The sequence below is a fragment of the Epithele typhae genome, assembly GCF_022376455.1.
Source record: "Epithele typhae strain CBS 203.58 chromosome Unknown BXZ73scaffold_64, whole genome shotgun sequence".
In the NCBI taxonomy this organism is placed as follows: Eukaryota; Fungi; Basidiomycota; class Agaricomycetes; order Polyporales; family Epitheliaceae; genus Epithele; species Epithele typhae.
In genome coordinates this window covers 95224-121155 of record NW_025954255.1, presented here as the reverse complement: position 1 = coordinate 121155, position 25932 = coordinate 95224, and the positions used below count along the sequence as shown (strand labels likewise).

At 60.4% G+C, this 25932-nt stretch overlaps 9 protein-coding genes across 9 annotated transcripts; 4 read left to right on the top strand and 5 right to left on the bottom strand.

Annotated features, from left to right (window-relative positions):
- Positions 1-76: 76 nt before the first annotated feature.
- BXZ73DRAFT_92271 (oligosaccharyl transferase alpha subunit) lies at positions 77-1847 on the bottom strand (the record flags this gene model as incomplete). Its single annotated transcript, XM_048026299.1, has 6 exons — positions 77-202; positions 274-412; positions 469-876; positions 936-1226; positions 1283-1486; positions 1552-1847. 6 exons carry the CDS (start codon positions 1845-1847, stop codon positions 77-79), a joined length of 1464 nt encoding a protein of 487 aa, XP_047873816.1.
- A 227-nt stretch (positions 1848-2074) lies between these two features.
- Positions 2075-3075, bottom strand: BXZ73DRAFT_92270 (ribosomal protein L22; the record flags this gene model as incomplete). Its single annotated transcript, XM_048026298.1, has 5 exons — positions 2075-2310; positions 2376-2583; positions 2635-2848; positions 2904-2991; positions 3045-3075. The coding sequence occupies 5 exons, from the start codon at positions 3073-3075 to the stop codon at positions 2075-2077; spliced, it is 777 nt and encodes a 258-aa protein (XP_047873815.1).
- Positions 3076-3249: 174 nt separating this feature from the next.
- BXZ73DRAFT_53060 (Yos1-like protein) lies at positions 3250-3665 on the top strand (the record flags this gene model as incomplete). Its single annotated transcript, XM_048020927.1, has 3 exons — positions 3250-3337; positions 3396-3551; positions 3610-3665. The coding sequence occupies 3 exons, from the start codon at positions 3250-3252 to the stop codon at positions 3663-3665; spliced, it is 300 nt and encodes a 99-aa protein (XP_047873814.1).
- Positions 3666-3730: 65 nt separating this feature from the next.
- Positions 3731-4697, bottom strand: BXZ73DRAFT_53124 (uncharacterized protein; the record flags this gene model as incomplete). Its single annotated transcript, XM_048020943.1, has 4 exons — positions 3731-3799; positions 3857-3926; positions 4041-4358; positions 4450-4697. The coding sequence occupies 4 exons, from the start codon at positions 4695-4697 to the stop codon at positions 3731-3733; spliced, it is 705 nt and encodes a 234-aa protein (XP_047873813.1).
- Positions 4698-6401: 1704 nt separating this feature from the next.
- Positions 6402-7245, bottom strand: BXZ73DRAFT_92268 (caffeine-induced death protein 2-domain-containing protein; the record flags this gene model as incomplete). The annotated part of the gene is made up of 5 exons (XM_048026297.1): positions 6402-6478; positions 6541-6601; positions 6689-6837; positions 6903-7058; positions 7134-7245. The coding sequence occupies 5 exons, from the start codon at positions 7243-7245 to the stop codon at positions 6402-6404; spliced, it is 555 nt and encodes a 184-aa protein (XP_047873812.1).
- A 699-nt stretch (positions 7246-7944) lies between these two features.
- BXZ73DRAFT_80670 (uncharacterized protein) lies at positions 7945-9693 on the bottom strand (the record flags this gene model as incomplete). Its single annotated transcript, XM_048023329.1, has 10 exons — positions 7945-8092; positions 8145-8216; positions 8319-8524; positions 8594-8735; positions 8807-8857; positions 8913-9011; positions 9033-9263; positions 9315-9380; positions 9402-9524; positions 9644-9693. 10 exons carry the CDS (start codon positions 9691-9693, stop codon positions 7945-7947), a joined length of 1188 nt encoding a protein of 395 aa, XP_047873811.1.
- Positions 9694-14956: 5263 nt separating this feature from the next.
- BXZ73DRAFT_80669 (uncharacterized protein) lies at positions 14957-17067 on the top strand (the record flags this gene model as incomplete). The annotated part of the gene is made up of 11 exons (XM_048023328.1): positions 14957-15121; positions 15252-15311; positions 15348-15481; positions 15747-15810; positions 16003-16050; positions 16100-16253; positions 16452-16494; positions 16564-16585; positions 16649-16791; positions 16850-16979; positions 17056-17067. The coding sequence occupies 11 exons, from the start codon at positions 14957-14959 to the stop codon at positions 17065-17067; spliced, it is 975 nt and encodes a 324-aa protein (XP_047873810.1).
- Positions 17068-18895: 1828 nt separating this feature from the next.
- BXZ73DRAFT_92267 (uncharacterized protein) lies at positions 18896-22122 on the top strand (the record flags this gene model as incomplete). Its single annotated transcript, XM_048026296.1, has 9 exons — positions 18896-19158; positions 19213-19323; positions 19373-19436; positions 19495-20074; positions 20251-20849; positions 20877-20922; positions 20956-21078; positions 21126-21382; positions 21436-22122. The coding sequence occupies 9 exons, from the start codon at positions 18896-18898 to the stop codon at positions 22120-22122; spliced, it is 2730 nt and encodes a 909-aa protein (XP_047873809.1).
- Positions 22123-22725: 603 nt separating this feature from the next.
- On the top strand, positions 22726-25770 carry BXZ73DRAFT_53089 (uncharacterized protein; the record flags this gene model as incomplete). The annotated part of the gene is made up of 3 exons (XM_048020936.1): positions 22726-22771; positions 22826-24350; positions 24405-25770. 3 exons carry the CDS (start codon positions 22726-22728, stop codon positions 25768-25770), a joined length of 2937 nt encoding a protein of 978 aa, XP_047873808.1.
- Between the last annotated feature and the right edge of the window lie 162 nt (positions 25771-25932).

The following is a 25932-nucleotide window of genomic DNA, read 5'->3' as shown; positions in this document are numbered from 1 at the left end:
ACCACATCTAGATGTTCGAGTAAGAGCGTACTAATTTATTTTGGGGCCGACAACACCTCGTCCTACTCGAACACAATCACTTCTGCCTGATCCGGGTGTCCACGCGTTTCGAAATGAGGCCCAGGGCGAAGACGCCGAGGAATGCGGTCGCGACCGCGACAGGCTTCCGGAGGTGGGCCGTGAACGGCACCTTGTACGCAATCTATGGTAGGCGCATAGTGGATAACAATGAGATCTGTGTTCTGCGCAGGAGGAAATGGTCGATGAGCTTACGTAAATGTTACCTCCGTGCTTGTCGGTCAGTTGGGCGTACTTCAGGGTGATCATCGGGCGGCCAATGGTATCAAGGTAGCTGATGTGCGTCGACATGTTCTCGCTAAGCGCCGGGTAAGGAAGGTGGTATTCGATATCACTGTGGGAGCACTCGTCAGTAAGGTTGCGGGGCTTCCGAAGCGGCGGTGCACCTACGTTGCGCCTTCGGGGAGGACAATCTTCACCTCCGCCTCGTCCACAACAGAGCCGACGATGACAGTCATGATGGGCACGCTGACAACGTACTTCCCGGTCGCACTGTCGTAGCCCGCATAGTCCTCAAGGGGCGAGTCCCAACCGAGAGTGAAGCTGTAGTTCCAGCCGCCCATGATCGGGTAGCGAGGTTTGAGCTCAAGAACGCTGTTGCGACCGCCTTCCGAACCCTTGGGTACGGAAGGTGCTGTCCGGAGGCGCGAGGTGGACACATTGCCCACAAGATCATAGAAGTATGCATCCCGGATACCAGGAGGTAGATGGAGGGTAACCGAGGGGATGGTATGGGCCTTAGGCCGTCCAAAGTAGGCCTGGGTCTGGAACTCGAGGCGCGAGAAGTGGCCCTTGAGGCTGAAGACCGAGCCCACGCGTTAGTTCCAACAGCAGCACACGTGCACCAAAACACGTACCGTGGGCCTGCATTGTAGAAGACGATGTTGTCCTGGATGTTAAGGTTCGAACCCCAATGGCTTATCTCTGCTGACCGCTCGAGCTTCGTGATATCCAGAACAGGATACTCGAACGCGTAGTGAACGGTGTATGGCTTCTGAGACTTTTCCTGGAACCCAGAGGTAGCGGAAGGAGGAATGTCGTGGAAAGGGCCGTAAGTAATCGTCGCCCCGGATTTCGTCACGACAGATTCCTTTGCGAACGCAATGCCCTCCGGTGTTGAATAAGAGTGAACTTGGGGAGTGGGTAGCCTGAAAGGCGCGTCTGAGAACGTGGAGACAGTAGGCATATATCGAGGATATCATACCTGAGCTTCGTTCGCTGGACGACTGTCTTGTACGGGCTGATCACGAGGACTTCGGAGTGATACTTCATAGCCTGCTCTTCCTGTTGGCGCGCCTCCTGAGGCCATGCATATGTCGCATGCGACTGGACGGTGTCAATGACCAAGTTCGCGGTCCCGTTCGTGTCCAGAGCTTTCGGAAGCTCGATAGTGTACAGATACACTCCGCTGCAACAGTCGCGCGAGACCGTCACCTCCGACCCTTCGCGCTCAGCAGGTGCGGAGACACGTACCTCTCGCTGTGGAACCCAAAGTCCTCGAGCGGTAGCCGCTTCGTTTGGCCCTTCAGCTTCGCCTCGAGCCAGCTCGTGCGCGCGTGCTCCTGCTCCCCGAGAGCGATGGTGTACACGCTCGAGCCGTCCTCGAGCGCCCGAATAGCATACGTGGTGGTGACATAGGTGAGCGTGCCGCCGAGGTCGACGGTACGGACAACCGCGGTGTTTTCGAACGAATTCGCGGCGAAGGAAGCAAGCGGGAACAGGAAGACGGAGACAAGGAGCGAGAAGGGTGCACGCCAGGGCCGCGGCATGGTGGGGGAGGGAGGGGTGAGCTGGTCGGTGTCGGCGACCAAGGTGCTTTAGCGCGAGCGTGTCGTGGCGTATTTCCCGAAATAGCACCGCACCTCTCCCTTGGACATGCTGCGGAGTCGCGGACGAGGCTGCGCGCGCACCGTCGGGCTCGCTGTGTCGCTCGATTGCGCACGAGTGTGGAGTGCCAATTAGAGCAGTGTAGAGTATACGTGCAGACAGGTTCTGTCTACCACGCCCACGTAGCGCGGGGGTTGCGCAGGGGCACATCCTCCCGCACAAGACCGGCGGACACGATCCGGCTCAGCTTCCTCGCCCGCTCCGCTGCACGCTGCTCTTCTTTCGTCGGCCCCTCCTTCACAATGACCTTCATACGCGCACTAGGATGGTGCTTAATGCCAACCCGGCCGCGACCCCTAATGTCCAAACGCTTGAGCTTAGGGCCCTTGTTCACCCACGCTTGCGCTGTGCACACGGTGTGAGCCCTTGAAGGAATGGGGGACAGAACGCAAGTGGGACACTAGACTTACACACAACGAGTTTGGACTCGTCCATGCCCTTGTAACGAATCGCGTGGTCTTTCGCAACCGCGAGCATGCTCTTGATGCGGTTGGACGCCCGCTTTTCGCTGAACCTCATCTGCACGATGGCGTGGTCAAGAGGCTTCCCGGAGATCTGGCGGCCGAGCATGTTGAGCTTGCGGTGAGAGATTTTGAACGTTCCAGTCGAGTACTCGTGCTGCATCGAACCTCAGCCCCAGCTATCCAGCACGCTCGTGGCAAGACGCACCTCGGTGAACACCTTCTTCTGCGCGGGAGCCACCACTTTCTCGGCTTCGGGAACGGTGGGGACAGTCTCGAAGATGCTCAACTGACCCGACTCAGCGGCCTTCTCGCGAGCAGCCGCGATTTCCTCCTCCGTGTTCCTGATGCGGACACCCGGTGACAATGCCTCCCGAATCCATTTGAGAGGGCTCTTCACCTGAGGCAACTTCAGCGAAGCACTTGCACCAGCGAGTCAGCTTCTACAGGCACGTTTGAGAGCGAAAGGAGACATACTTGCGCTGCTGGACACCCTGAAACTGAAAGACTCGTGAGCCCGACGCAACAGGATGGGCTGCAGCGGCCAACAGAGAGTTTCTGCTCGCTGTAGAGGTAACGAGTGAGACGAGCCAAGCCAGCACAAGGACATGTACACACCTGTGCGGATCCCAGCTCCCACGTGCTGCATGGCGGGAAAGGTTGTGGGGGAACGGATGAAGGTGCGAGGACAGGCGGACACGGCGGATGCGCGCGAGCGCCGGCCACGCGACCTCCGACCGCGTCTGGGCGTCTCTCGAGACACGACCTCAGCCACGACCACGACCATCGCACTTGCCGCTCTCCCCCCTCCTCTCCCGCCACAATGCTCACCATCGGGACGATACTCTATGTCATCCTGCTTCTCATTAACGCTATGGCGGTTCTAAGCGAAGACCGATTCCTGGCCAGAAGTGCGTGCTGAAGTGGTTCGCCCACTACCCTTAGCTTGACTCGCTTCTACCTGAACAGTCGGATGGGGCTCTGCGCAAGCGCAAACTGCGAACACGGGCTTCAACGGAGGAGCATACGCCCAGTCCTATCAGCAAAATCCTTACGCCGGCCAAGATGCTGGGGTCAAGGCGAGACTAATCAATCTCATTGGTGCCGTTCGGACGCTCATGCGGAGTGAGTACCCGCAGGCCTGTGTATTATTCCCAAAAAAACCTGAAATCTTCGCATACAGTGCCTTTAATCGTGTTCAACCTCGTCGTTATGGCATACGAGATATTCATCCCATAATCATACAAAACATCGGACCTTTCCTCCCGGACGTCGGACTTCCTGTACATCATCCCATCTCGAGCTCACATTGCGTTGAGTTTGTTGTACTCTGCCTCAATTTGTCTCACGAAATCTTCGGACGTGTGCCCCTGCTGTCCGCGCCAGTCGGGTGTCAACATATGGTCATCGTTATTCCGGGTGAGCCTCACCTCGCATTCCCGCCACTCCCCGTCGCGCACACAAACTTGCTTCCCGTTGATCATCACCGTGCAACTCTTCCTGCGGCGGCCGTCAGCGCTGCCCTTGTCGACGTCAATCTCCCGCGAGCGCGAGCTTCGGCGCGGGCGCACGGCACGGAGCGGAGCGGAGCCAACGAAATGCAGAACAACGTACTCGATCCCCATCGCCGCCGTCTGCCGGACGCTCTCCCGCAGCAGACGGACGCCCTCCTCGCCCTTGCCGTCCCCGCTCGCCCCCGCGCACGCGCCCACGCCGCCGTTCTCCCAGTCGAGCCCCGCCGCCTTGGCGCACTTGAGCGCCGTCTCGGGCCTGCCGACCTGGTACCGGCCCTCGAAGTTCTGGCAGTGCACGAAGTTCCACCACTGCTCGAACGGGGCGTGCGCGATCGCGCAGAGCTCCTGCACGTTCCCCGCGCACTCGAGCGCGCCGTGCTTGCAGTCGACGCCCCAGTCGGGCACGGAGGCGTCTGGCCTGCGATTCCCGGCCGGTCGGTCAGTGGGCGTGCGCGCAGTCGGCGGGCGTGTGGTTGGGGGGCGCGAGGGGGTGCGGAGGGGGTACGTACGTGCCGACGAACGTGAGCTGGAGGTCCATCTTCCCCGCCGCGCGCGCGAGGACGCGATCGAAGACGGTCTCGCAGAGGATGGCGTCCGGGCACGCGCTCATCACTCCGAGGATCACTGGGACCTTGACCGGATCCCCGGCCGTCCATGGAGCCTGGGGTTGGACTAGCATTGGAGATGTCGTGCGTGCGAGGGCGCCGTGCAGGACGAGGGCATGTAGACAGGAGAGCAGGGCGGTCGTTGTGAACATTGTGGTCGTGGTGGGAGGCTCGGTGTGAGTGCGGCAGACGCAAGGTCCCCCAGCTGCTGACATAGACAGCTTCTCGTGGGGAGCTTCGTTGGAGCTCTGCAGACGAGCGCAGCGAGCTCCACCTAGATCTCGTGCACTCAACGCAATGGAAGGCTCATAACGCGTCACAGACCGTGTGGATCGGCGGCGTGTGATCCAGTGACAGCTCCTAGTGCGCGCTAAATTGTGAATTCGACTTTGCGTCGGACCACGACTGGCCATGGCCGCCTCAAATGTATACTAGGACCTTTCAAGATCTTATATTTGCGACTGCTGATGTCCCCAACTAATTGTCACAAGCCGAGACAGAGTGCATCTCCGGTGCAAGAGGAAAACTACTAGTACCTCGCTCAGATTGGGTCCAACTTGTGGTAATCTGTGCCGCAGGGACGGCTCCCGGCTCTGGCCAAGTACTTACAGAGGGACAGTGGTGCCAGTGGGTTGTACAGCTGTGTTGCGGTGGGCGCCGCTGATGGGCCGCACTCACGCCTTGAGTCTAAGCTATTCTGAGTGTCGGTGTGAGAGTGAAGCTTGTGCATGAACGACTGCTCAGTTACGTCTGCAGCGGAGAAGAGCCGTGCAGACCGGGTCTGATCAAACCCAAGGAGTACATCAAGCCCGGGCTCTTCATCGCCAACGAATCGGAGACGGATGTCGATCTGGTCACCATCGCGTAAAAACACCCTGTCTATGAAGGGCTACTACACTGCAAACTCCATCGGGGAAGACGTCGTCGGGAAGGCGGACGTGGCGTTTGGGCCGGATGCTGAACTTCAGGAGAACAATCGATTTCGTCGACTTGGCTGCTTTCTACGGACGGCGTCAAGATCGCCCGTACGCGTTCAACTTAAGCTTTTGTTAGGTGCCATTACTTGCCGGTCGCAGCGGTGTGAACTCGATAGATACCTCTGCTACGACCCGTGGCTGCGGGAGCCTTCACTTCGTTCCTCCGCATGATAAACATCGATATCTAAGCATAGTGCATGCGGCTCAGCGTTCGGCCAGCGCGGGCCAGTAGCTGCGGCTGTACAGCGCCTTCGCATGTTCTCGCGGCGCTCTCTGCAGGACTGATGTCTGCCGCCGAGAGAACAGCGATGCAGGGTCCCCCCCCGATACAGATCGCCCGAGTCCCCACCTCACCCGGCGGCGGCTGCGGCGGCCTGCAGCGCTTTCATCTTCGTTCGAGCGCGCAGTTTGACTCTCTGGGCGAGCGCCGATCGAGATGCGTCTCGCCGCCGGTCGTAAACATTGCGAGCAATCAAATTCAGACCGCACGGCCTTGAAAGCCACCTCCGAAACGGGCATGGCTGAGATTGTCGCAGGTGGGCGCGCACCGCCTCGCGGGGAGGTCGGCGAAGAAAGAATACCTGGGCGTACATCCGAACACACTCCGGACTTTGCCATCGGAGTGTTGCTGCCGGACACAAAACGAGAAGCCGAGCTCGAGCACCGCAGTCGACGGCTTCGAATGCTCGTCGATTCGTGATTGTGGTCAGGCCATCAGGTTGTTGTCGAGCAAATCTTATTGCTGGTGAGTAGAGCTGTGTTGATGGACAGAACGTGGCAAGAAACGGAAAACGACATCACGAAGGCAGCAGTCCAGGATTTGTGGGTGTAGGGGGCAGGCCCGCCGGTAGGATCATCATCATCATCAGCTGCAACTCTTCACCGCGCTTCCCACCACTTGCGGCCTTCAGCATCCGTGGTCGGCGGTTCGAAGTATCTGCAGCGCGCCCGGAACGCTGTGCGCAACCGAGTTCTCCTTCACCACTCGTCAGCTTCCGGACGAGATGGGTTTACGTACCGTCTGCCGCTCGTCTGCGCACGATGTCCTCCACCGCGAGCTCGTTCCGGATCTGGTTGCGCTGTGCCGCCCGCCGCCGCCGCCGCCACGCATCACCGGTCAGCGCACACGACACGATCACACGGCGACAGAACGCGAGCGCACGAACCTTGACCTCCTCCGCGTACCGCGCGCCTCTCGCCCTCCGCTGCGCCGCGGCGTCGTCTCCGGCGGCTGCGAGCGACGCGGCCGCCACGGCGTCCTCCTCGACGACCGCAGTGCAATAGCGGACGATCTCCTGCCGGCGGGCCCAATTGGCTGCGCGCGCCAGGAACCGGCGGGTCAGCCGCGCGCGGGGGAAAAAGGCGTGCGCGGCGACGCACCGACGAGCTCCCTCCACACGTGGGCGCACGCCTGTGCCTCCGCGTCGCCGCCCCTGCCCGGCTGCCCGGCGCGCTCCCGGTCGCGGTACTGCGCCGTGGTGCGGTTCAGGCGCATGGTGATCGTGTCGTCCAGCCGCCGGTACTGGACCATGAGCTCTGCGGGGGCGGCGGGGGTCAGCGCTAGCTCCCTGCTGCCTGCGTGGCGCGCCGGGAGGGACGACGGGGACGCACCCTTGAAGGCGGAGATGTCGTGGCACGTCGCCGGGGAGACGTGCACGGTGCGGGGGGCCTGGGAGGGGGCCTGTATCGCGAGGCTGCCCAGCTGGGGCGGGTGGGACGGCATTGTCGGTGGGGGCTCGAAGAGAGGGTCGGAATTCGGGCGCGCGTCGATGCGCCGGGGGCGGCTTCTGGGGCGAGGCGTGTGGTGCGCGCTGGCGCTCGACGCCCACAGCGTACGTCACCCGCCTGGGCGCGGGCCCCGGGCCGCCCCATGAGGGATCGATGGGCGACCGGGACTCGCGTGCGATCCTTCTTCATTGCCACCACCTTCCCTCGCCTGTCCCCCGGCGATTTGATCGTGCGGTGTGACGGGCGGTAGTATGTTCCATTATCGGCTTGGGGTTCAGAGAGCGCTAACTATGATACAGGGATGGGAGAGGCATAGCGATAATAATGGACAGCGAAGCGGAGGAGAGCGTATCGACGGCACCGGAACATGGAGAGGAGAGATCACGGACGGTAACACATATTTTGGAGGCAGCACGGTATAAGGGTTAAAGATACACGGCAAAGACGGGACGGGACACAGGGAATATACAGCAACGTCCACCTCGACAATGGAAACGACAAAACAATAGGGTATGGGAATCTGCGACCGTTGCGATCCGATGGAACAGGTTCACGAAGCTCAGAAGGTCATGAGAGTTCATCAACGCCGCCCGCTGGTGTGGCCTGCCGCCAGCGGGACGGTGACGGTCGGGATCGGGCCCTGGCGAGAGGACGCCCGATTTTGGGCCTCGAGGTCAGACAAGAAGCGGGACGCTCAGAAATCCTGGGTGCGCGCGAGCATCCGGCCCTTCTTTGTCCGGGAGCTGACGTGCTGGTGGTCCTGCAGCATGTGCCGATGCCGCCGCGCGGGGTCCTTGAAGAACGTGTTGCAGTATTGGCACTTATGCGGCGCGTTGCCCGTGCTGTATTGCGCGTCAGTCCGACTCCTGCGGTGGTTGCCGGAGAGGGACTCACTGGGTGTTCATGTGCGTCATAAGGTTGCTCTTCTGCGCGAAGCCCTTCTCACAGAAGGGGCAGATACAGGGTCTGCGCGGAACACAGCCGAATCAGCGCGCTGATCTCAAGATAGCCGCGGGCGGGCAGACAACGTCTGCCGTGCCATGGGCGGCGGGGGAAACGGAGGCTCACTTTCTTTGCAGGTGCTTGGAGTTGATGTGCCGCTTCACCAGGTGCTTCTTGGACTTGTACCCGCACGGGTTCGGCGTGAAGTCGTCCGTCCAGGTGCACACGAAGCCCTCCTCGCCGCGGTCCTCCGCGTGCTTCGTCCACTCGGCCGCTTTCTCCGCCGTCTGTCCGACCGCGGTGATCGCGACGGGGAGTGCCGCCAGAGGCGCCTGCGAGGCCGGGCGGACGCGCGCGGGAGAGGGGGCGGAAATTGATTGATGCGCGGCCTCAAGGCGGACCGGCTGCTCCGCGCTTGTCGGGAGCCCGGCGGGGGCGCGGGACCCGGGGACGTCAATGCGCAGGGCATGGAGGGCGTCGAGCGCCGTCTGATCGCGCGACGACCGCTCGCGCGTCGCCGCCTCCATGTCCGATGTGGTGACCCTGCACGTGCGCGGAGACAAGGTGAGCGAGAGTTTTTTGATCGTCGGCTACGCGAGGCGCCTTGTTCTCACCTGCGGTGCTTCAGGAACCTGTCCGAGGGGCTGCTCGGGTACGAGCATATGCTGTTGATCAGACGTTCGTTAGCATGGCGCGGCGCGTGTGACCCACGCGACTTACTCAGACTCGGGCGAGGAGCTCACGCGGGAGCGAGCCGGGGTCGAGACCGCGCGCGGCAAGGGGAGCGAGCTGGAAGGCGCGCGGTGAGCTCCCGCCACACTGCGGAGACCGTCCACTTACAGATGCAGGCCAGCAGCGGGAGAGCTAGAGCTGCTCGAGTTCGAGTCGACGTCGCTGGGCGACTTACGGTACTGCACGTAAATACGCGCGGGGGGCTGGCCCTCCTTGGGAGGGTACTCGAACTTGGGCCATGCGTAGGTGGCGGTATGCTTGGAGTAGATTGATAGCTGTACCTCACTGTGTGGTGGCGAGCTGCTGCGAGTGCGCTCGCTGTCGAAACTAGTAACGGTCCTGGAGGCATGTCAGTCCAACTGTATTGGGAGGATACGCGAGGAAACTGACGGTGGCGGAGAGAGGGAAAGCGAGTCCGTCTGGGGCGAAGTCGTGGCGCTCGACGGTGGCGAGCGGCTGTAACCGCGAGGCACGTACGAGAACTGGCTCAGAGAGCTGATCCGACGGGATTCGGGGAAGGTGGCGAAACCGAGTTGGTAGGGGGAGGAGGCCCGGCGGCTAAGGTGGCGGGCACGGTGGCGACCCTCCATAGCACGTTCCCTGCGCAACCAAACGCGAAAAGAACGATGAGGTTCGGGTCCCACACGAAGGGCGCGGCGAATAGGAAGAGTGCGAGGGGGAAGGGAGGAGGGTAGTGTTCAAAGTGCCGCCACACTCACCGGCTGCGGTCGTGCATTGGGACCTCTTCGCAGAAAGCGGAAGGATACATCGTGGGAGGGCGTAGAGCGCGAGAGGGGAGGAGAAAGAGGGTCTTGGAAAGCGGCGCGGAGCGAAGGGGCCGCGCGGGAGGGAAGGAGCAAGACGCTAAGGGTATGAGGAGGAGGGGGAGGAGGAGGGTATGCGTCTTTATAGCAGCGCGCACCCACGGTGGGTCACGGCTGCCGAATTGGGAGGTGTCCCATTATTTCGCGGATTTTTGACCGGGGACCGCGAATCTGGAGATTTGAGGGGGTGTGAGAAGTGGACATCGTCGAGCGCGAATCTGGGCGCTGGGGGAGGCGTGGAGGTTCAGACTCCGATTGGAACTGCGAGGGAGTGCCGGGAAGCCGATTGATGGGGAGGACCCACAGACCCAAAGCGACACAAATCCACGTGGACAATTCATTCCCGCGACAAGCAGCGCCTAAAGGGCGGGCAGGAGCGCCTGCGGGGTTGGCGCCGAGTGCGCTATCGGCTCTGGATCATCTCATCAGCGGACGGGGAGCCCGCTCGGCCGGAGCCCGCGCTGCCGCGTGGAGAACAAAGGCCTCTCTCTCTCCCCTCTGCCCCTGCGACACAGCTGCTGCCGTGCCCCTCGATCCGCACGGCTGATCTGCGCACCCTGTGCACTCGTATGTCGCTCGTTCACGGTTGTTCTCCTTCGCTACCGACTAGCTCGCGCGAGAGAACGCTCGCGTCGGTCGACAGCGACGCCGCCACCCGACGTTTGCCCGACTTCGCGCTTCCCTCCGCGCCGGAGAGAAGCACGGTCCAGAGCCCCGCGCAGAGTCCGAACCCACCCCTCGACGTCCCCAGATGCCGCATGGGCTGCCCGCATCGATTTGCTGTGTCCTTCTCTGCGCGCACCCCGCCCGGCCTGCTTTGCCCCTCCCACCAGGCGATGCTCCGTCCCAACTTCCCCATCTGACGGCGCGGCGAGGCTTCGAATGGCCATCTGCATCATTGCGTCTCGTACTCACCGCGACCCTGCTCGACGCGCGCCCACCCCGAACTGCACCCTCAAAATCAAAACCGTCTTGCACCGCGTCCAGCGCTGCACGCCCCGGCGCCCGTACGTGCGCATCCCCGCGCTCGCTCCAACCGCCAGCCATACGTACCCCGCCACTGCGGGTGCGCAGAACTGTGGGTGGGCCTCCAGCCGGAGTTAGCGCGAACGCCGCGTGGCGCGACGGGCTTCGAGATGCGCGCGCGGGGGACGCCCTCCCAAGTCCTCCCAAGTCCCCTCCCCCTCCCCTCCTCTCGGCCCCCGCGCGCAAGTGGCTGCCCCAGGCGGGCCCCTTCCGCACACAGTGACGCCCACGCCCGCACGTCCCGCCGTGGTCCCGGGACTCCCACACCCCGCGATCCTTGCGCACACTGGCACCCGCACGCGCAGACACGCGCGCGCCTTGACCATAGTACCCGTCCTGGCAGGCCCCAGTCCGACCTCCACCGGTGTTCTCGCAGCTGTCCGCCGTCAGCTGACGGCGATGGGGTCGAAACGCGGGTAGGGGGGCTCGGACGTCCGGTAGGGTTTTCTGTTAGGACGCCGGGTCGCCGGCGGAGCGGTGCGCAGCGATGGCGACGTCGACGTCGATGGGGCCCTCGCGCCAGCTCCCCCCGCCGGTCAATTCTGCGCGCGCGCTTTTCTTGGCAGACCCAGCACGCTAGAAGGCAGCCTAGCAGGCCGGTCGGAGCGCCACCAGCGGGGCCGACGCCAGTGCCAGTCGAGCCCGCGCCGCCGCGCCGCACTGTGTGGGTCGCAGCGTCCCGGCAACCTGGCCTTGCCAACACCGCCGCGCGTGCGGTTCGAGGGGTGCGCGCGGGCCAGCGTTCGTCGCCGCCTCTCCAGGGCCCTCGTCGTTCCAAGACAATGGGTAGGACGCCGGGGCGCGATGTGACGAGCCCGTGTCTAATCCGATCGGGCGATTGCACGTCTTGTCTCGAGACGGATGGAGCATGTGCATGAGTCGCCGGTCTCGGGTACAAAGTGCTGCGGGCACTAGAACGTGTCCAGCTGGGATGGGCGGAACCGGTCCGGTCCGCATGACGGTCTTGGGCCCAGGCGGATCATCGGGGATGGAGGAGGCGACAAAACGGGTCATATTGTGCGTAGATTATAGAGGTGATGTAGGATACTATACCGGCAGCGTGCACTAGATTGATGTACTATGTTATACGGATCCAAAGTCTTGGGAAATAAAGGCACCTGCGCGGGAGCAAATCACCGCGCTATGGAAGCCACTCATGCTGCCCGTGTACACCGCGGGGGTCGCTCAAGTGTCCGCGCATCATGTGTTTTGGGCATTGAGCTGGTGCTGCGCTTGGAAATGCTGAAACCTGACTGCGTGACATGGAAAGTCCAGGCCGCACTGCGTGCACCTCTGTACAGAGGAGCTGCGATGGGGCGCGCATAAGTCACCGGACCTCCGGAGCGATTCGTGTGCACTCACTGCATTGGGACATGCCTCACGTACGCCGCAAAGTCCCTCAAAGTCCACCCGCACACAACGCAGGTGACCGGTCTCAGCGCCCTTGGAACCAAGCGTGAGTTCGTGGAGGCCGCCCCGCATGCATGACCCGTCGCTCACTGTACGCCGTGTTCCCTGTATGCATGGAGCTCTATCTCATTGCTCCGCTTGAACGACCTATGTGCACATGCGTGACTGATGGTACACTTGTACCCATCGTTTCGCCACTGTACCCATGCGGGGGCCTGAATGCAAGAAAGAACAAGGGGAATGAGTACCGCACGGGCGGCGGCCGAGGGGGCTACAGAAAGGCTCACTCGTTTGGACGCAGGAGAGGGGCTAGGCGAGAGCACATGTGAGGGATAGTTTTGGAGACAGAGCTTACGAACTACTCACCTCAATAGAGGAAACCGCGATTTATACAGTACTCCATTAGATGTGTGGTCTCCGTCTGGTCTTCTGAGTTGGACGAGGTACGGCAAGAGACCCTATGTCGCGGGAGCACACCGCTCTGCGCCCTCCCGCGCGCCTGCACAGCGTACTAGGTGGCATAAACAGATGGAGGCACCTGTCTGCACATGTGTGTCGAGGTATGATGCCTGCTCCCAGCACGACAATGGAAGTACAAACTCACCCGTGGAGCGGGGAGCGCGACGCTGCGCGAACGCCGCCTCGATGGGCGTAAACGGACGCGCTTCAGCGAATCTGCGTCTTCGTCTGCCTGTTATCCGTGACGGTGTACGACCCCATCACGTATACCACGCAGTTGAGCGATCGTCCTCAAGGGAAAAGAAGCGGGCCTCTTCCCAAAGGTTGTCCTGGGTATGGAAATTGGCGGCGGCGGATTTTGCGGTAGTTGGCTGGCCGAACAATCCTCGAGGCGAACGGGGCTTCAAGGCATGACAGACGCCGTCTCTGCGGTCGTTCTGTGGGAAAAAAAATGGGCGCCGTGGCGGCACAAGGGAGATTTTGGAGGCGGCGGCGCTCAGGGTTTTGATTTGAGGCGCTGGAAAGGGGTCTTGCGCTGACAAACGACTGTAAATTTTTCCTGGAGCAATTAGATGAGTAGTCCTTAAGACGAACGAGTTACGGCATCTATAACAGAGAGCGCAGAAGCGTTGTTTGACCCGAGACAAAAAAACGAGATTGCCATGAGATAAACTCGTACCAGCTGCTGCGGTCATACTTGCGTGTCCGAACCCCAGAAGTCGTGTACAACCAAGGTGTTGGACCCACTCAGTAAGTGGACGACGACACCGAGTGTCCTACAGCGTGCTTTACTTCTTCGTGAATGTTCAGCCGGCAGAACCGACAACTTTGATGGAGGACGATTGAGAGTGAGAAACCTGTAACCAGGACCCCCAGAGCGGTCCAAAGCGGTCGAAACTGCGAGTACAGTGAGTAATCCGAATCAAAGCCACCTATCGGAAAAGACACCCACTATTCAGAGAAGAGGCACAAAGGGGAATTCTCTGGGATGCGCCTGTAAATGGGTTCGGAGCTGTGTCACTCCTCGAGGCATTGGTGAACATCATTCCAAAGGCCGCAGAAATCAGACTCACCGCAAGGACCAAGCAAGGACACAAGCTTAGACATTCCTTTGGAGTGTGCAGCGAGATGCCATTGAGTGGCGTCGAGGGCCTCGATGAACATCGTGTGCTGAGACTGATTCGTTGAGACGGAGTCGTTTCCGGAAAGGGAGGGAGGGAACGCTGCCGCGAGTCATCAGCAAAAGGTGTTTTTAACGGTAGCGCCCGATAGCACGCGACACTGCCATATCGGGACAGGTCGTCTATTGTCTGCGCGACAAGTGATGGTAGCAGAACGGTAGCAGCTGATATTCATTCGTCTTTACTATGGGGTTCGATCAAATCTTGTGGCCGCAGACAGGATATGATGGATCTACTACAGGCACAAGTAGCTTGAACAGAAAGCTGTAGTCGATGATAGTAGACGATCATGCGCTCCTTCAAGGGTGAATCACGGGGCGCGCGGGGTGCACAAGAGGTTCGTATTTAGCTATACGGTTGGCTCGCGAGGACGCGAACACTGCGCGCGGCAGAGAACGCGATGCGCGCGACGATATGCGGACGGACGTCAGCGCGGGCAGGCGCCCGTTTCCCGCGAAAAAGCCTGGATTTTCCACCGACTCTGGGGCCTTCCCGCAGTGTGGTATGCGCAAATACACTCCTACGAACCAGTTACGAGGGGTGCTGCCGAAATTAATTGCAAGGTCATGGTGTGCACTCTGGGCGACCTTGAGGCCCGTATCGCACGGAGTTCGATAGACGCCTACAGATGCGCTACTTGTCTCGTCCCACCACTATCCTACCGATATGCTCCTGCTTTTCCTCCGCAATCCGTTCCCTTATGGTGGCAATACCTGCACTAATTCCCATCGTGTCATGCTCCGTCAATATCCACATCGGACGCCCAGCCTAGTTCGGCCCAGCTGAACTCCCCGTGATGCTCCGCCCCTGTCCTCCTCGATATCCCATGATTCGACAAGCTATGACCTCTGTAGCTTGAAGCTCCACCAATGCGACGGGGAAGAGGTTCTGATATAAGTCTGTTGATACTAGGCGGTGGAAGCTTGACGAGGTACGCTCTGCTCTACTCCTGCGTTCCCATCGGCGCAATTTGTCGACCTATTCCCTGCCTGCAGGAGCCCGGTGGCTCTTTCGTCGCGCCCTCACTGGCACAGACTCGAGCGTATCTTCGATCCATATGGTCCTTTAGGAACTTGGCCTTCCTTCAACAAGGGCGAGCACAAGGCGCCCTCGTACACCTAGTACAACCCCAATGGCCGCATTCCAATGCTCAGCGCTCAACATCGACCACCACAATGGCGACTTTACGATCTGGGAGTTGGGAGCGATCATCCTCTACCTCATGGACAAGTACGGCCTGAAGGAGGGCAAGCTGTCACCGGTGCAGGACGACGAGTGCGGCCGCGGCCGAGGCTACGTGCTCGTCCAGTGGTTCTTCTTCTAGGCGTCCGGCCGAGGGTGCGTCGATCAGCCTGCATGTGCGCGAAGCCTCGTTTGTCAATGTCTGACAATGCTCCGCGCATAGCCCCTACTTTGGCTGATTCCAGTGCCTGCACCCGGAGAAGCTCCCCTCCGCGATCATCCGGTATGAGAACGAGGTCATCCGGGTGTTCGGCATGCTCAAAAGCGTGCTGTCGAAGTAGGAGTGGCTGCTCGGCGACATGCACACGATCGCGGACATCTCGTCCATGATCTGGACCATCGTTTCCGTGTCGCACGGCATGCTCTCAGGCGTCGAGGGGCTGGACGTGCCGACAAAGCTCCCAGCGTTCTACGCGTAAGCGATATCGCTCACGAGCTGGTTAGGAAGCGTTGGAGCTGACACATTGTTTGCGGATGGCACTAGAAGTTGATTGCACGTGAGGCAACATATGAAGAAGACGCTCGCGCAGCAGGTTGTCCCCAGTGTGCCTCCGAAGGCGTAGGTCCGGTTCTCGTCGGCGTGGAGAATGGCCCTGAGACACATGGAGGTCAGTGTTAGCAGCGACATTCTAAAGTCCATTGCCTACGATGATTTCCTGCTAATTGTCGCGGTTTGATAGGGTTCGATGCGGCGGTGGCGTCCCGCTTTGGCCTCCTGTTGTTCCCAGACACGGGCGCGTGCGGGTGTGCGCGCCTACTGGACTTTACCCGCAACCGCCACCATCCCCCAAGTGCGATGTGCCACTCACCCTCGCGTGCGATGCATAACGAGACGGTGGGTTCCTCCTCACTCCCCGCCCTCAGTGTCTCGCTCGCCACTGCACCCACGTTTCTATCGACGTCGCCATCAACACGGCTTTTCACAACCTCTCGCAGGTGGTACACGCCGTTTTCTCTGTTCCCAGCGGCAAGCCTACACCCCAGGTATGCTCAGTTACTTTACGGTTCAATGTCGTATTGAAGTGGTATTCAGACCCCGTTCGGTCGTAATAGAGCCGGTGACGACGGCAAGAAGCGCAAGTCCCGCCGCACCACTGGCTCCCAGCGCGCGTCCCGCCCCCACATCTCTCGCCACATCGCCTCCGGTTCCGTCTCCCAATCTTTCACCCCTCGCTCAGTGTCCAACAGTACGTCTGACTATGCGCTCTCCGGTACCACTGCTGCTTATTACTATGACTCGGTTTCAGCCCTACGATGCTTCCAGCTCTCGTCGTTCAGACTGCGTCTCCGCCATACCGCACTGACGCCGCTCACACAGCCCCCGGCGCCCTCCACCTTGGCACTAGGTCAGGCCGCACCTGCAGCCACTGTTTGACACGCCGCAGAGTCGGAGCACGCAGCAAAGAGCCTCAGTACCATGCTCAACTTGTGAGTAGCTCTCAAATTTGTTCTGTTTGCATGCTGACAAGTAATTGCCGACGATTTCACCTTGTATAGAGTCGTGTACATCACTAGTCTGGTAAGTCCCGCATCTATTCCCTGCTGCTCATCACGCTCACATTCTTCCCCTGTAACCTGTTAGGTGCGCTTCTCCTTCACCAGTGAGCCTGAATGGAGCGACAAGGACGGCTTCTGGGATGTGCACGACTTCGTGCTCAAGTTCACACGCACGGCACAGACTCGCCGGAAGCAGCAGAAGGCGAAGACGACCACTTGGTGGATCCAGTAAGCCTCTGTTTCATGCGCGATATTGAGACGAGTTGGCTGACACCGTCCATCACAGGCGCCTGTTTGGCAACGTCGCCCTCACTGTCGACAAGGAGTGCACGCCTTTCGACGACATCCTCAACACCGGCTCAAATGAGGAGGTCCCGGAAGGTGGCAATGACGGCGACGGCGACGGCGCACGTCACGTCAGCCCTCGTACATCCTCGTGTTGTCTCGCTTATTGCTTGCACCACAGGCTTGTTTTCTGAATGCACATTGTAGTCCGCCTTGTAGAACGGCCGCTGTTTCGTATTTACCCTCGTATTTACCCTGAATGGATTACTGCGCGATTGTATTATTCTACCTGTGTGATTATGCGCGAGCCTCACGACGATAATCTTCCGCATGATGCTATAGGTTATCTGTCATCTCCTCCCCTAGATTTGACACTTTATCATGTGGCGCTATCATTTCATGCGCCGCAGATGACCGATATATGGTCGCGTGCGCACTCAGAAATGATAGCCCTGCCCGCGAGATACGATCATCATTTGATAGCGGAAGAAGCAGACGATAATACACTACGAGTTACTGCAGTACTTGGATGCTCAGCTACTGTCTATTGTCTTCGCTATCACTAACTATCGTACGCTACGAATGCCCCCATGCACTATCAGACGCTACCGTTTCCGCGCCCATTTTGCTGATGCGAGGCGCTGCGGGAGTGGCGGGCGGAGCGCCGGAGTGGTGGCAACGCAGGCGCTCCGAGCGGACATTAAGAGCACGTGGGGGGCCGTCCAATGAAGCCATGGCTCGATCGCCGCGGGAGAGGCTCTGTGCAGGCTCAGATCGGCCACCGCCGATCGTGCGCCAGATCGGGGCCCCGCGCCGCAGACAGCTGGGGGTGGCTAACCAGACTCTTCAGCCAGCGGTCACAATGGCCTCTGGGGGCCACCCAGTGCTCCATTCCTTCGACCGAGACACGCAATGCGCGCTAGGACGGCGTTGGAAACCTCCGTGCTGCTGTGCACCGAGCGAGAGCGGATGCACTCGCCGCCGGAGATGATCATCACTCTCTCGACATCGACTGTTGGCCACTGTCGTCGACGGTTCCAAGGAAACAAGACGATGCATAGCCTCGATGCCCCCGGCGAATGTGTCGCACTAACGACTACCACAATCGCTCACCTACACTCCTATTCTGCTGAGCTTGGCCAATCATTTCGTGAACCTGAGTCAATTCCGACAACTTATGTGGTTCTGAGACCACAAGACACAGTCTGAGTCTATATTTGTGTCTTCAATGGATCGTTACCCGAGGGCCTGTTATTATCTGACTCTGTATTATCCCATTTGCCACGACCATTGTGAACACTAGGACACTGGTCCGACCTCAGCACGGAGGGTCACGAATGAGTACCTTGGAAGGTATTAGGTGAGACTGGTGCGCAGGTGCGTGCGAGACTGTTCTTTTCGAGATCGGCATTATTCCTGCGCGGCAGATCAGAAGACTGCGGTCTGCAAGACTGGCACGGTGTTGGGAACAGCAGTGGAGCGAAATCAGCCACGGCCGTGTGAGAACAACTCGGACCAACGTACATACCACCGACAGAGCAATAGGCTCGACGGAGCTTTTAAAGGCGCTCTTCCCAGGTAAAATATCGTTGTATGGAAGTTGGCAGCCAACTATACGGCGCGTACTACGTGCTGGCAGCAGATAAGGACCAGTGGCTGCGGAGATACATTGGCCCGCGCCTAAAAATGAGAACTAGCGCAGTGCACGTCGGCGGCGCGGGGCCGCTTGCCAAGCAATCCGGCATTTGCAGACCACCTCCCAAATTATCGGGCAAGTCCAAAGAGCGAACGGCTGAGGGGCCAGCGAGAGCCAGGGGCTTCGCGGGCGCGGGCGGCGGAGAGAGACGCGGCCGGGTGGACGGTGGGAACAAGGTGGGAAGAGAGTGGTGCGAGAAGCCGCTCCAAAGCAGCGTGGGCGCCTGCGCGTCTGGGGCGCGTCGGGCTCCCTCTCCCTCCTTGCGAACGACCACATCGCTCCGCTGGCCGCCTCTCCCCTCCCCTCTGCTCTTCAGAGCACGGGCTACGCAGGCCCCGCGTCGACTTCAAGATGCCCCGCTTCACCCCGCTCCATCCCCGCCATGTCTTTCTTCCTCTTGTCTTCTTCATGTCCTCTCTTGCTCTCGTTCACGCCCAAACGCTCTCCACTAACATGCCCGTCCCGCCCCTCCAATGGATCGAGCTGACGGATCTTCTCGGCGGCACATCCCCTCCCCCTCTCAAAGACGCAAGCATGGGCCACGACGGGGCGAACACATTACTTATCTTCGGAGGCGAATCCCAGACAGGCGTTCCGACGGCGAACACTTACGCGTATGTTAAGCGTTTGATGCCAGAGAAACTTATGTTGAATTGGCTCTGCGACAGGCTGGATCTCAGTAATCTCCAGTGGTCACAGCCGAGCGCTCCGTCTGGACTCACGTCCACTCCGGCCGCAAGGTTTGCAATGGTGGCTGGAGACGATTCTGCGGCGAGCTAGTGCGTTTAGCTGCTTTCAAGTTCGGGATCACAAGCTCACCATACGCAGTCGGAATGGCCATATCGTGATTGACGGCGAGGGTGCAAGTGACTCTGCTGCTGCAGATATCTGGGTACGCGCTTTCAAGTTGAGTTAATCACACTGTTCACGTTCCAACACCTTGCGCGCAGGAATTCGACTACACCAACAAGTTTTGGGCTGCCGTGAATGTAGCTGGAAATGGCCCCTCATCCCGATGGGGTGGCGTTGGTGGTATCGACCCCCGAGTCGTCGACGATGCCCTCAACAACACCCTCTACATGGCCGGCGGTGCTAGCGGAAGTACAATCTTCGACATATCGGAAGTTTGGCAGCTCGATGTCTCCGGAACGCTATCGTCAAATATTCCAAAGGGAGTTGAGGCGTCTTGGAAGAAAGTTTCCGTTGGCACGACTGTTCCCGGACGGGTCAGCATGGGCGGGACTGTGATTGGGCAGCAAATCGTTGCAGTCGGAGGTTGTACGTCTGCTTCATCAGTTGACGCGATTACTTCTGCCTCTTGCGCCGTTCAAGACTCGCAAATTATCGATGCTACAACTGGCCAAGTCAAGAATCCCCATCCATGTATCTCGGCTCGTGTCGACCCTGTCGTCGTGCCAAACATGAACACCGCTTCCAGCAGCTTCAGCCAGCAAGCCTTTGTTCTATTGGGCACATTTAACAGCGGCCGATGGGACGATGGAGGTGGCCTGACTAAAGGCGAAGTGGTAAGTACAGTGATGTTATCTTGTGACGAGTTTCTCACTTAGCCGGCATCCACAGGTTGTCCTTGATATTGGAACTGGTTCGTGTTGTCCATCATCCTCTTGACCCTTTGTTAAACATCCTCTACAGAAACTTGGGCTCGGGTTCTTCCCGCGGGCGATCCCAACACGTCGAACGGCAAGGCCAAATTCCCCCTCCCCGGCAAGGCGCGTCCGCACTGTCGTGGAATGGTCCTCTCGTCGGCGGATCTTCCATGAAGGTGACTGACACCATTATCTTCGGAGGCCGCGATGCTTCAGGCAACTACTTGTCGGACATATGGATCCTCCGCGCGTACAACGGGACTGTCACAGCCAATGGCCAGAAATGGACTGGTTATGGCAGTGGCTCGCTGACCACGGGTATCAGTGCCGATGGTCAAGGCGTTACCATCAGTTACATGACGGAATGCGCGGTCCAACTCGGAGGCACGTCAACTACCACAACTTCACAGTCAAGCTCCCCGACACCCACCGGCACAGGTTCCGGATCGAGCAACCCAACCTCCAGTGCGTCGCCCAGCGGTATTGTGTACGACACATCCGCACTTCACAAATATCTTCCTGCCGTGTCGGTGGCCTTGTTCCTCCCCGCGGTGGCCTTTTATCGACTATCGGAACGGTCTGGGCCAACAAGACCCATGGGACGCCACATGGGACTGATGTATCTCGGTGTCATCGTGGGTGCTGTTGCCTATGCTCTCGGCATCGCTGGCTTCGTCACCGCTTTCACGTCAATCAGCGTTGCACCCACCTCTTCTCCCACCAAGCGATCTACACCTCCACTTCACCTCCAAACATCACACGCGAAAGCCGGTGTTGGCCTATTTGCTGCGCTCTACTTCCTAGTCCCAGTTCTCCAGCTCGTTGTTTTATGCCTGCGTCGCACGTCGACCAAACCGTTGGACCCTTCAGACAGCAGGATGCGTTCCGACTCTGCCATGGAGAAGATGAGCGTAAATGGCCTGGGTCGTGCAGCCAGCCCATCAGCACGCTCTGGGGCCGTGCCTCCCAAGAAGGCGAAGGCAGGCGAAAAGCTCGTTCGTGGGCTGGCATTGGCACCTGGGCAGGGGTCCCCAGCCGCCGTTCAAATGAGACCAACGTGGAAGGCCACCCTCCATCGCAGCGATCCTTTGAGGTCGTCAATCGGGGGCATCGTCAACGCCGCAGCAGCGGCAATAGTCTGGCTGCGTTCTCGGACCCTCGGCCAACCCACACTCCCCGCAATCTCAGCGACATGAGCTGGCTAGACGCTCGACGGAGTCCTGGCGGCATGGTATGTCGTCGTTCCTCACCTCTTCCTCAGAGCCTGATTTTGACGTCATGCAGGGTGGAGAAGGTCTCAGTCCTACTGATCGCCGGGACCCTCCTTGGACCCCAGGCACGACGCCGATGGAAATCATGAGCACCAACGGTCTCATGCTTGAACAAGCACCGGAACATCCTGTTCTCCCGTCCGCCTTCGAGGGTTTCACCCACGTTCTGTTCCACGTTCTGGTCTTCGCCTTGACCGTTCTTTCATTGGTCGCACTCTTCCAGCGTGGACCCATCGGCGCGTTCGCCGCTTTCCTGGCGTGGTCCGTCATCTTCTACGGCATCCTCGTCGGCCTCTCGTGGAACGGTCGTCCGAACAAGTCCATCCTCTCCGTTATATTCAGCCGCCTTCGACACGAACCGGCTCGATTTTCACCTGTGCCGCGACCCGTCTCGCCAGCGGGCTCTCAGCCTCTGTCTATGAACGACTCTGTAACCTTCCCCTTCCCCTCCGACGGCCGTGGTCCGTACCAACATCATCAACCGCCGTATCGCACAGTACACCCCGGAGACCGTGATTATCCCACGTTGACGTCGCACGGCCACGATTTGGACGTTGAGGATGACGACGACGAAGACGAAGACTCCCGCCAGCGCCGTATAGAGGATGAACTCAGTCGCCGCGATGTGGCTGTGGTCACCGTCCCCAAGCGGCGGTTGTATCTTCTGAACCCCAACCCTCCAGAGGAGGAAGGGAGCTGATCTTGCATACGAGCACGGACGTTCTCGTCGACCGTGGTCGGCCGCATATTTATATATGCTTTATAGTCCTTATCGCATTGACTGTCTTGTAGTTACGTACGCCCACTCCCCGCGCCCGTGCAACCCCTCCCTGTCACGGCGTTGTCTCCCCATGCCCGCCTCGCCTCGCCGCCATGCCATCCCCTGTCGCATCGCATTGCTTTTCTGTCATCTCACGATATCGCTTTCGAGTCACTGGAGCGCATTTGCTCCTCCCACTCTGTAGTTTCATCATACTTTATCCTCGCGGACATTCTACATGCTACTGTATTATTGTGTCTGCAGGCAGGATATGAAACCTCGCATTGTCACACTGTCAGCCGTTTGTCCAACTGGTCCACACTCGAATTACTGGCCGCAATTGGGAGGCCAGCCTCATTTTACGAAGGCCGCGTGGGATTCGAACTGTTGTAACGCCGTTGCTAGTAGCTACTGTACGGCTTAAGACAGACAGACGTCACGTGGACGAGCGTGCAGGGGTGGCAGCCGGGGCCGTACCTTGGCTGTCTGGATCCGTCAAATCGGACCCTTCATCCCCTCCCTCTTTGACGAGACATCTCCACCATGTCCGCGCCATTCTCTCGCTTGCAACTTGCAGCGGCTCTGATAGGTGTGTATGCACCTTGATTGAGAGATAGCGTCGCTAAGAGCAGGCGGGTGTCAGAGTACGATAATGACGACGACGACCCATCCAAGCCGCGACGGAACGCACAGGAGAGCGCTCTCTTCCTCCATTTCCGCAACAATAATCTTCGAGGTCCGCCTCCAATAACAGAGCGCAAGACCTCGGATCTTCTCGGGGTCACTCTCCCCAGCGAGACAGCGAGCGTTGTGGGGCGCGACTCTATAGCTTGGGACCGACGGTCAAGAGGCTCTGTCGACGCCCTCCGGAATCCGTTTGGCCGCGACTCCACTTATGAAGGGGCACTGGATGAGGAAGAGGAGGAGGAGGACTTGGAAGTTGATTTGGCGTCGTGGGGGCTGGACGCCCTCGTGGACAAGGACAAGGAGAAAGAGAAGGCGAGGCAGCGGAAGAGGGCCAAGTCGGACATGCTGCCCAACCCACACGAAGGCCCCGGACGCAACGCACGCCCGATCCACTCTCGCGCCAACAGCGCCACCCTGCTCAACGGCCTCGGCGTGGGCGGTGCGTTCCTCGACTCACAGTCCACCTCCCCCTCCCCGGCCCCGGCCCCGGGCACGCCCAACCCGCTCAGCCCCCGTCGGCACTCGATAGGCGACCCGCTCAACCTCCCCGAAGCCCACTCCGACGATGTCATCTTCCCGCCGCGGTCGCGGAGCCCATCCGCCCACGTCCTCATCGACCGCATCCCCGCGGGCTCCCCGCTGCACTCCGTGCCGTTCCCGACGAGCGAGTCGATCCGCTCGCCGTCCCCGGTGCTCGACGGCCGCCGGCGCGCGATGAGTGTCGGTTCGATGAGCAAGATCCTCGAGACCGCCGCGCCCGCCGAGGACACCGATAACCCGTTCGCGCTCCGCCCCCCGTCGCCCAGCCGCATGTCGCGCTTCGACCCGAAGGCGCAGCGCGCGCGCACGATCTCCCAGGGCACGCTCGCGACGCAGATGATGCTCGACTACGACGAGCCGCAGGAGGACCAGCCGCCCGCGCAGCCGGAGCACCAACAGCGCCCGCCGACGCGCGAGCGGCGGTACTCGCGCATGGAGCTCATGCGCCCCAAGGTGCTCATCATGCCCAGCCCGCTGCAGAACGCACCGGAGGGCCCGCAGCCGCCGCAGCCGCGCGCGACGGACGGCTTCGAGCTCTCCGTGGAGGGCCGGCCGCTGCCCCCGGGCGCGCGGGCGGCGCGGCGGTCGTCGGTGACGCTCTCGGTGATGGAGCCAGGGCTCGCGCCTGGGGGGCTCGCCCCGCCGGTCGCGTCGAACTCGTTCACGCCGAACCCGCGCGCGAGCCTCACGCTTTCCCAGCTCACGTTCCGGAACACGCTCATGGTCGACGGGCAGAGGGACGTCGCGTACGCGGACATCGACGCGCACCTCCGGCGTGCGACGGAGGACGGGGAGCAGATCGAGGAGGAGTTTGAGCAGGACGAGGTGCCGATCATGGACGACGAGCCCAAGGGGCCGAAGCGTCCCGCTGGGAAGCTGTTCGGCCGCAGTCTCATCGACGACCTCGAGGCGAGGAAGGCGGAAATGCGGGGCAAGCAGAGGTACGTCCGTATTTCGTGGTCTCTCGTTCATTGAGGCTGACTTTGGGTGCACAGGGTGTTCCGAGGTGATGACCGACCGTCCATGATGCAGCGCACGCAAGTGAAACGCTCCAGCACGCTCATTACTCCGGAGGAACTCAAGCGGCCAGCCTCGCAGCATATGAACTCTTTCCACTCCCAGCCCGAGCTCCAGCGTCGGGGCTCGGTCAACGCCAAGCCCCTTCTCGACTTCGAGGAAGGTATTCCAGGGGCTCCACGCCAGAACGTTGGTCCTGCAGCTGCTACCAAGTCTGTATTTGGTGTGGACACACTTTGGGAGCGCGAATTGGCGAAGCTCAAGGTCATCGAAGAGCAAGAGCGCATCGCCGAAGAGGAGCGCCGGAAGCGAGAGTTCGGGGAGGAAGCGAGGAGGAACAAGAAGAAGAAGAACAAAGCCAGAGCCAATGATTCGTCCCTCCCTGTTTCGCCTGCACCTCCTGACTCGGAAACCCCGTCTCCGGCACCACCAGAACTTCACCCGTCCTCGTCTGGTCTGTCTGCCCCTCCCCTTCTGCCCGCCATTCCGAAGACCGCTCGGCGCCGACCACCACCCCCCACGGACAATGACGACGACGACGAGTCCGATAATGACAGCGACAACAGCGACGCTCCTCGACCCCGCACTCAGGCACAGACTTCCGGCTGGCACTCGGATGAAGACGAAGGCCCACGTAGGACGACAGGCAGCGGTCCGCGCTATCCCGCGGCGATGTCCAGCGGGCCGCCACGGCTTCCGAAGGTCGGCGGTGGCGGCGGCGACAGCAGTGAGGAGGACGTGCCTCTTGTTGCGACGATCGGACGCGCCGTACAGCGGCAGCAACAGTCGCGCTTCGGCGGCGACGACAGCTCCGACGAGGACACGCCCCTCGTTGCGGTTCTCGACAAGACGAAGGGCAAGCTGCCGTCGATCAGCGGCGGAAGTTTGTCGCTGTCTCCGCGGGTCGGCAACGGGGGCCAGGACGAAGACGAAGACGACAAGCCACTCGGTCTACGGGCTTCGACAGCGTTCCTCGGCTCTTCGATGGCGGGCGGGGACGGCGACGAGGACGACATGCCGCTCGGGATGCACCCCGACCAGCTCCGCAAGTCGCAGTACATGATGGCGGCCGCCCAGCAGCAGCAACAACAGCAGATGTTCGCGCAGGCGCAGATGGCGCAGATGGCGGTGGCGCACCAGTCGATGTACTTCGGGGCGCCGTCGATGATGGGCCCGGGCTTCTTCGCGCCGCAGATGACGGGCATGAGCGGGATGGCGGGCGGGCCGATGATGATGGGCTTCCCGCAGCTGCCGCCGACGCCGCCGCCGGTCCAGGATACGACCAAACTGGTGCGGGTGGACAAGTGGCGGCAGGACGTCGCGGTGGAGGGCGAGCGGCCGTAGTGGTTTTGCTTTGATTCTCACTCTGGACTGATTACCCATTCGGACTTTTCACAATCGTGGATGGACCTTGCTTTCGTCAGCTCTCCTCATTCTTCGTTCGCATTGGCACTACCGTTGCATCTACGCATAACTCGCATAATTGACAGTTTGTCTACCACATAC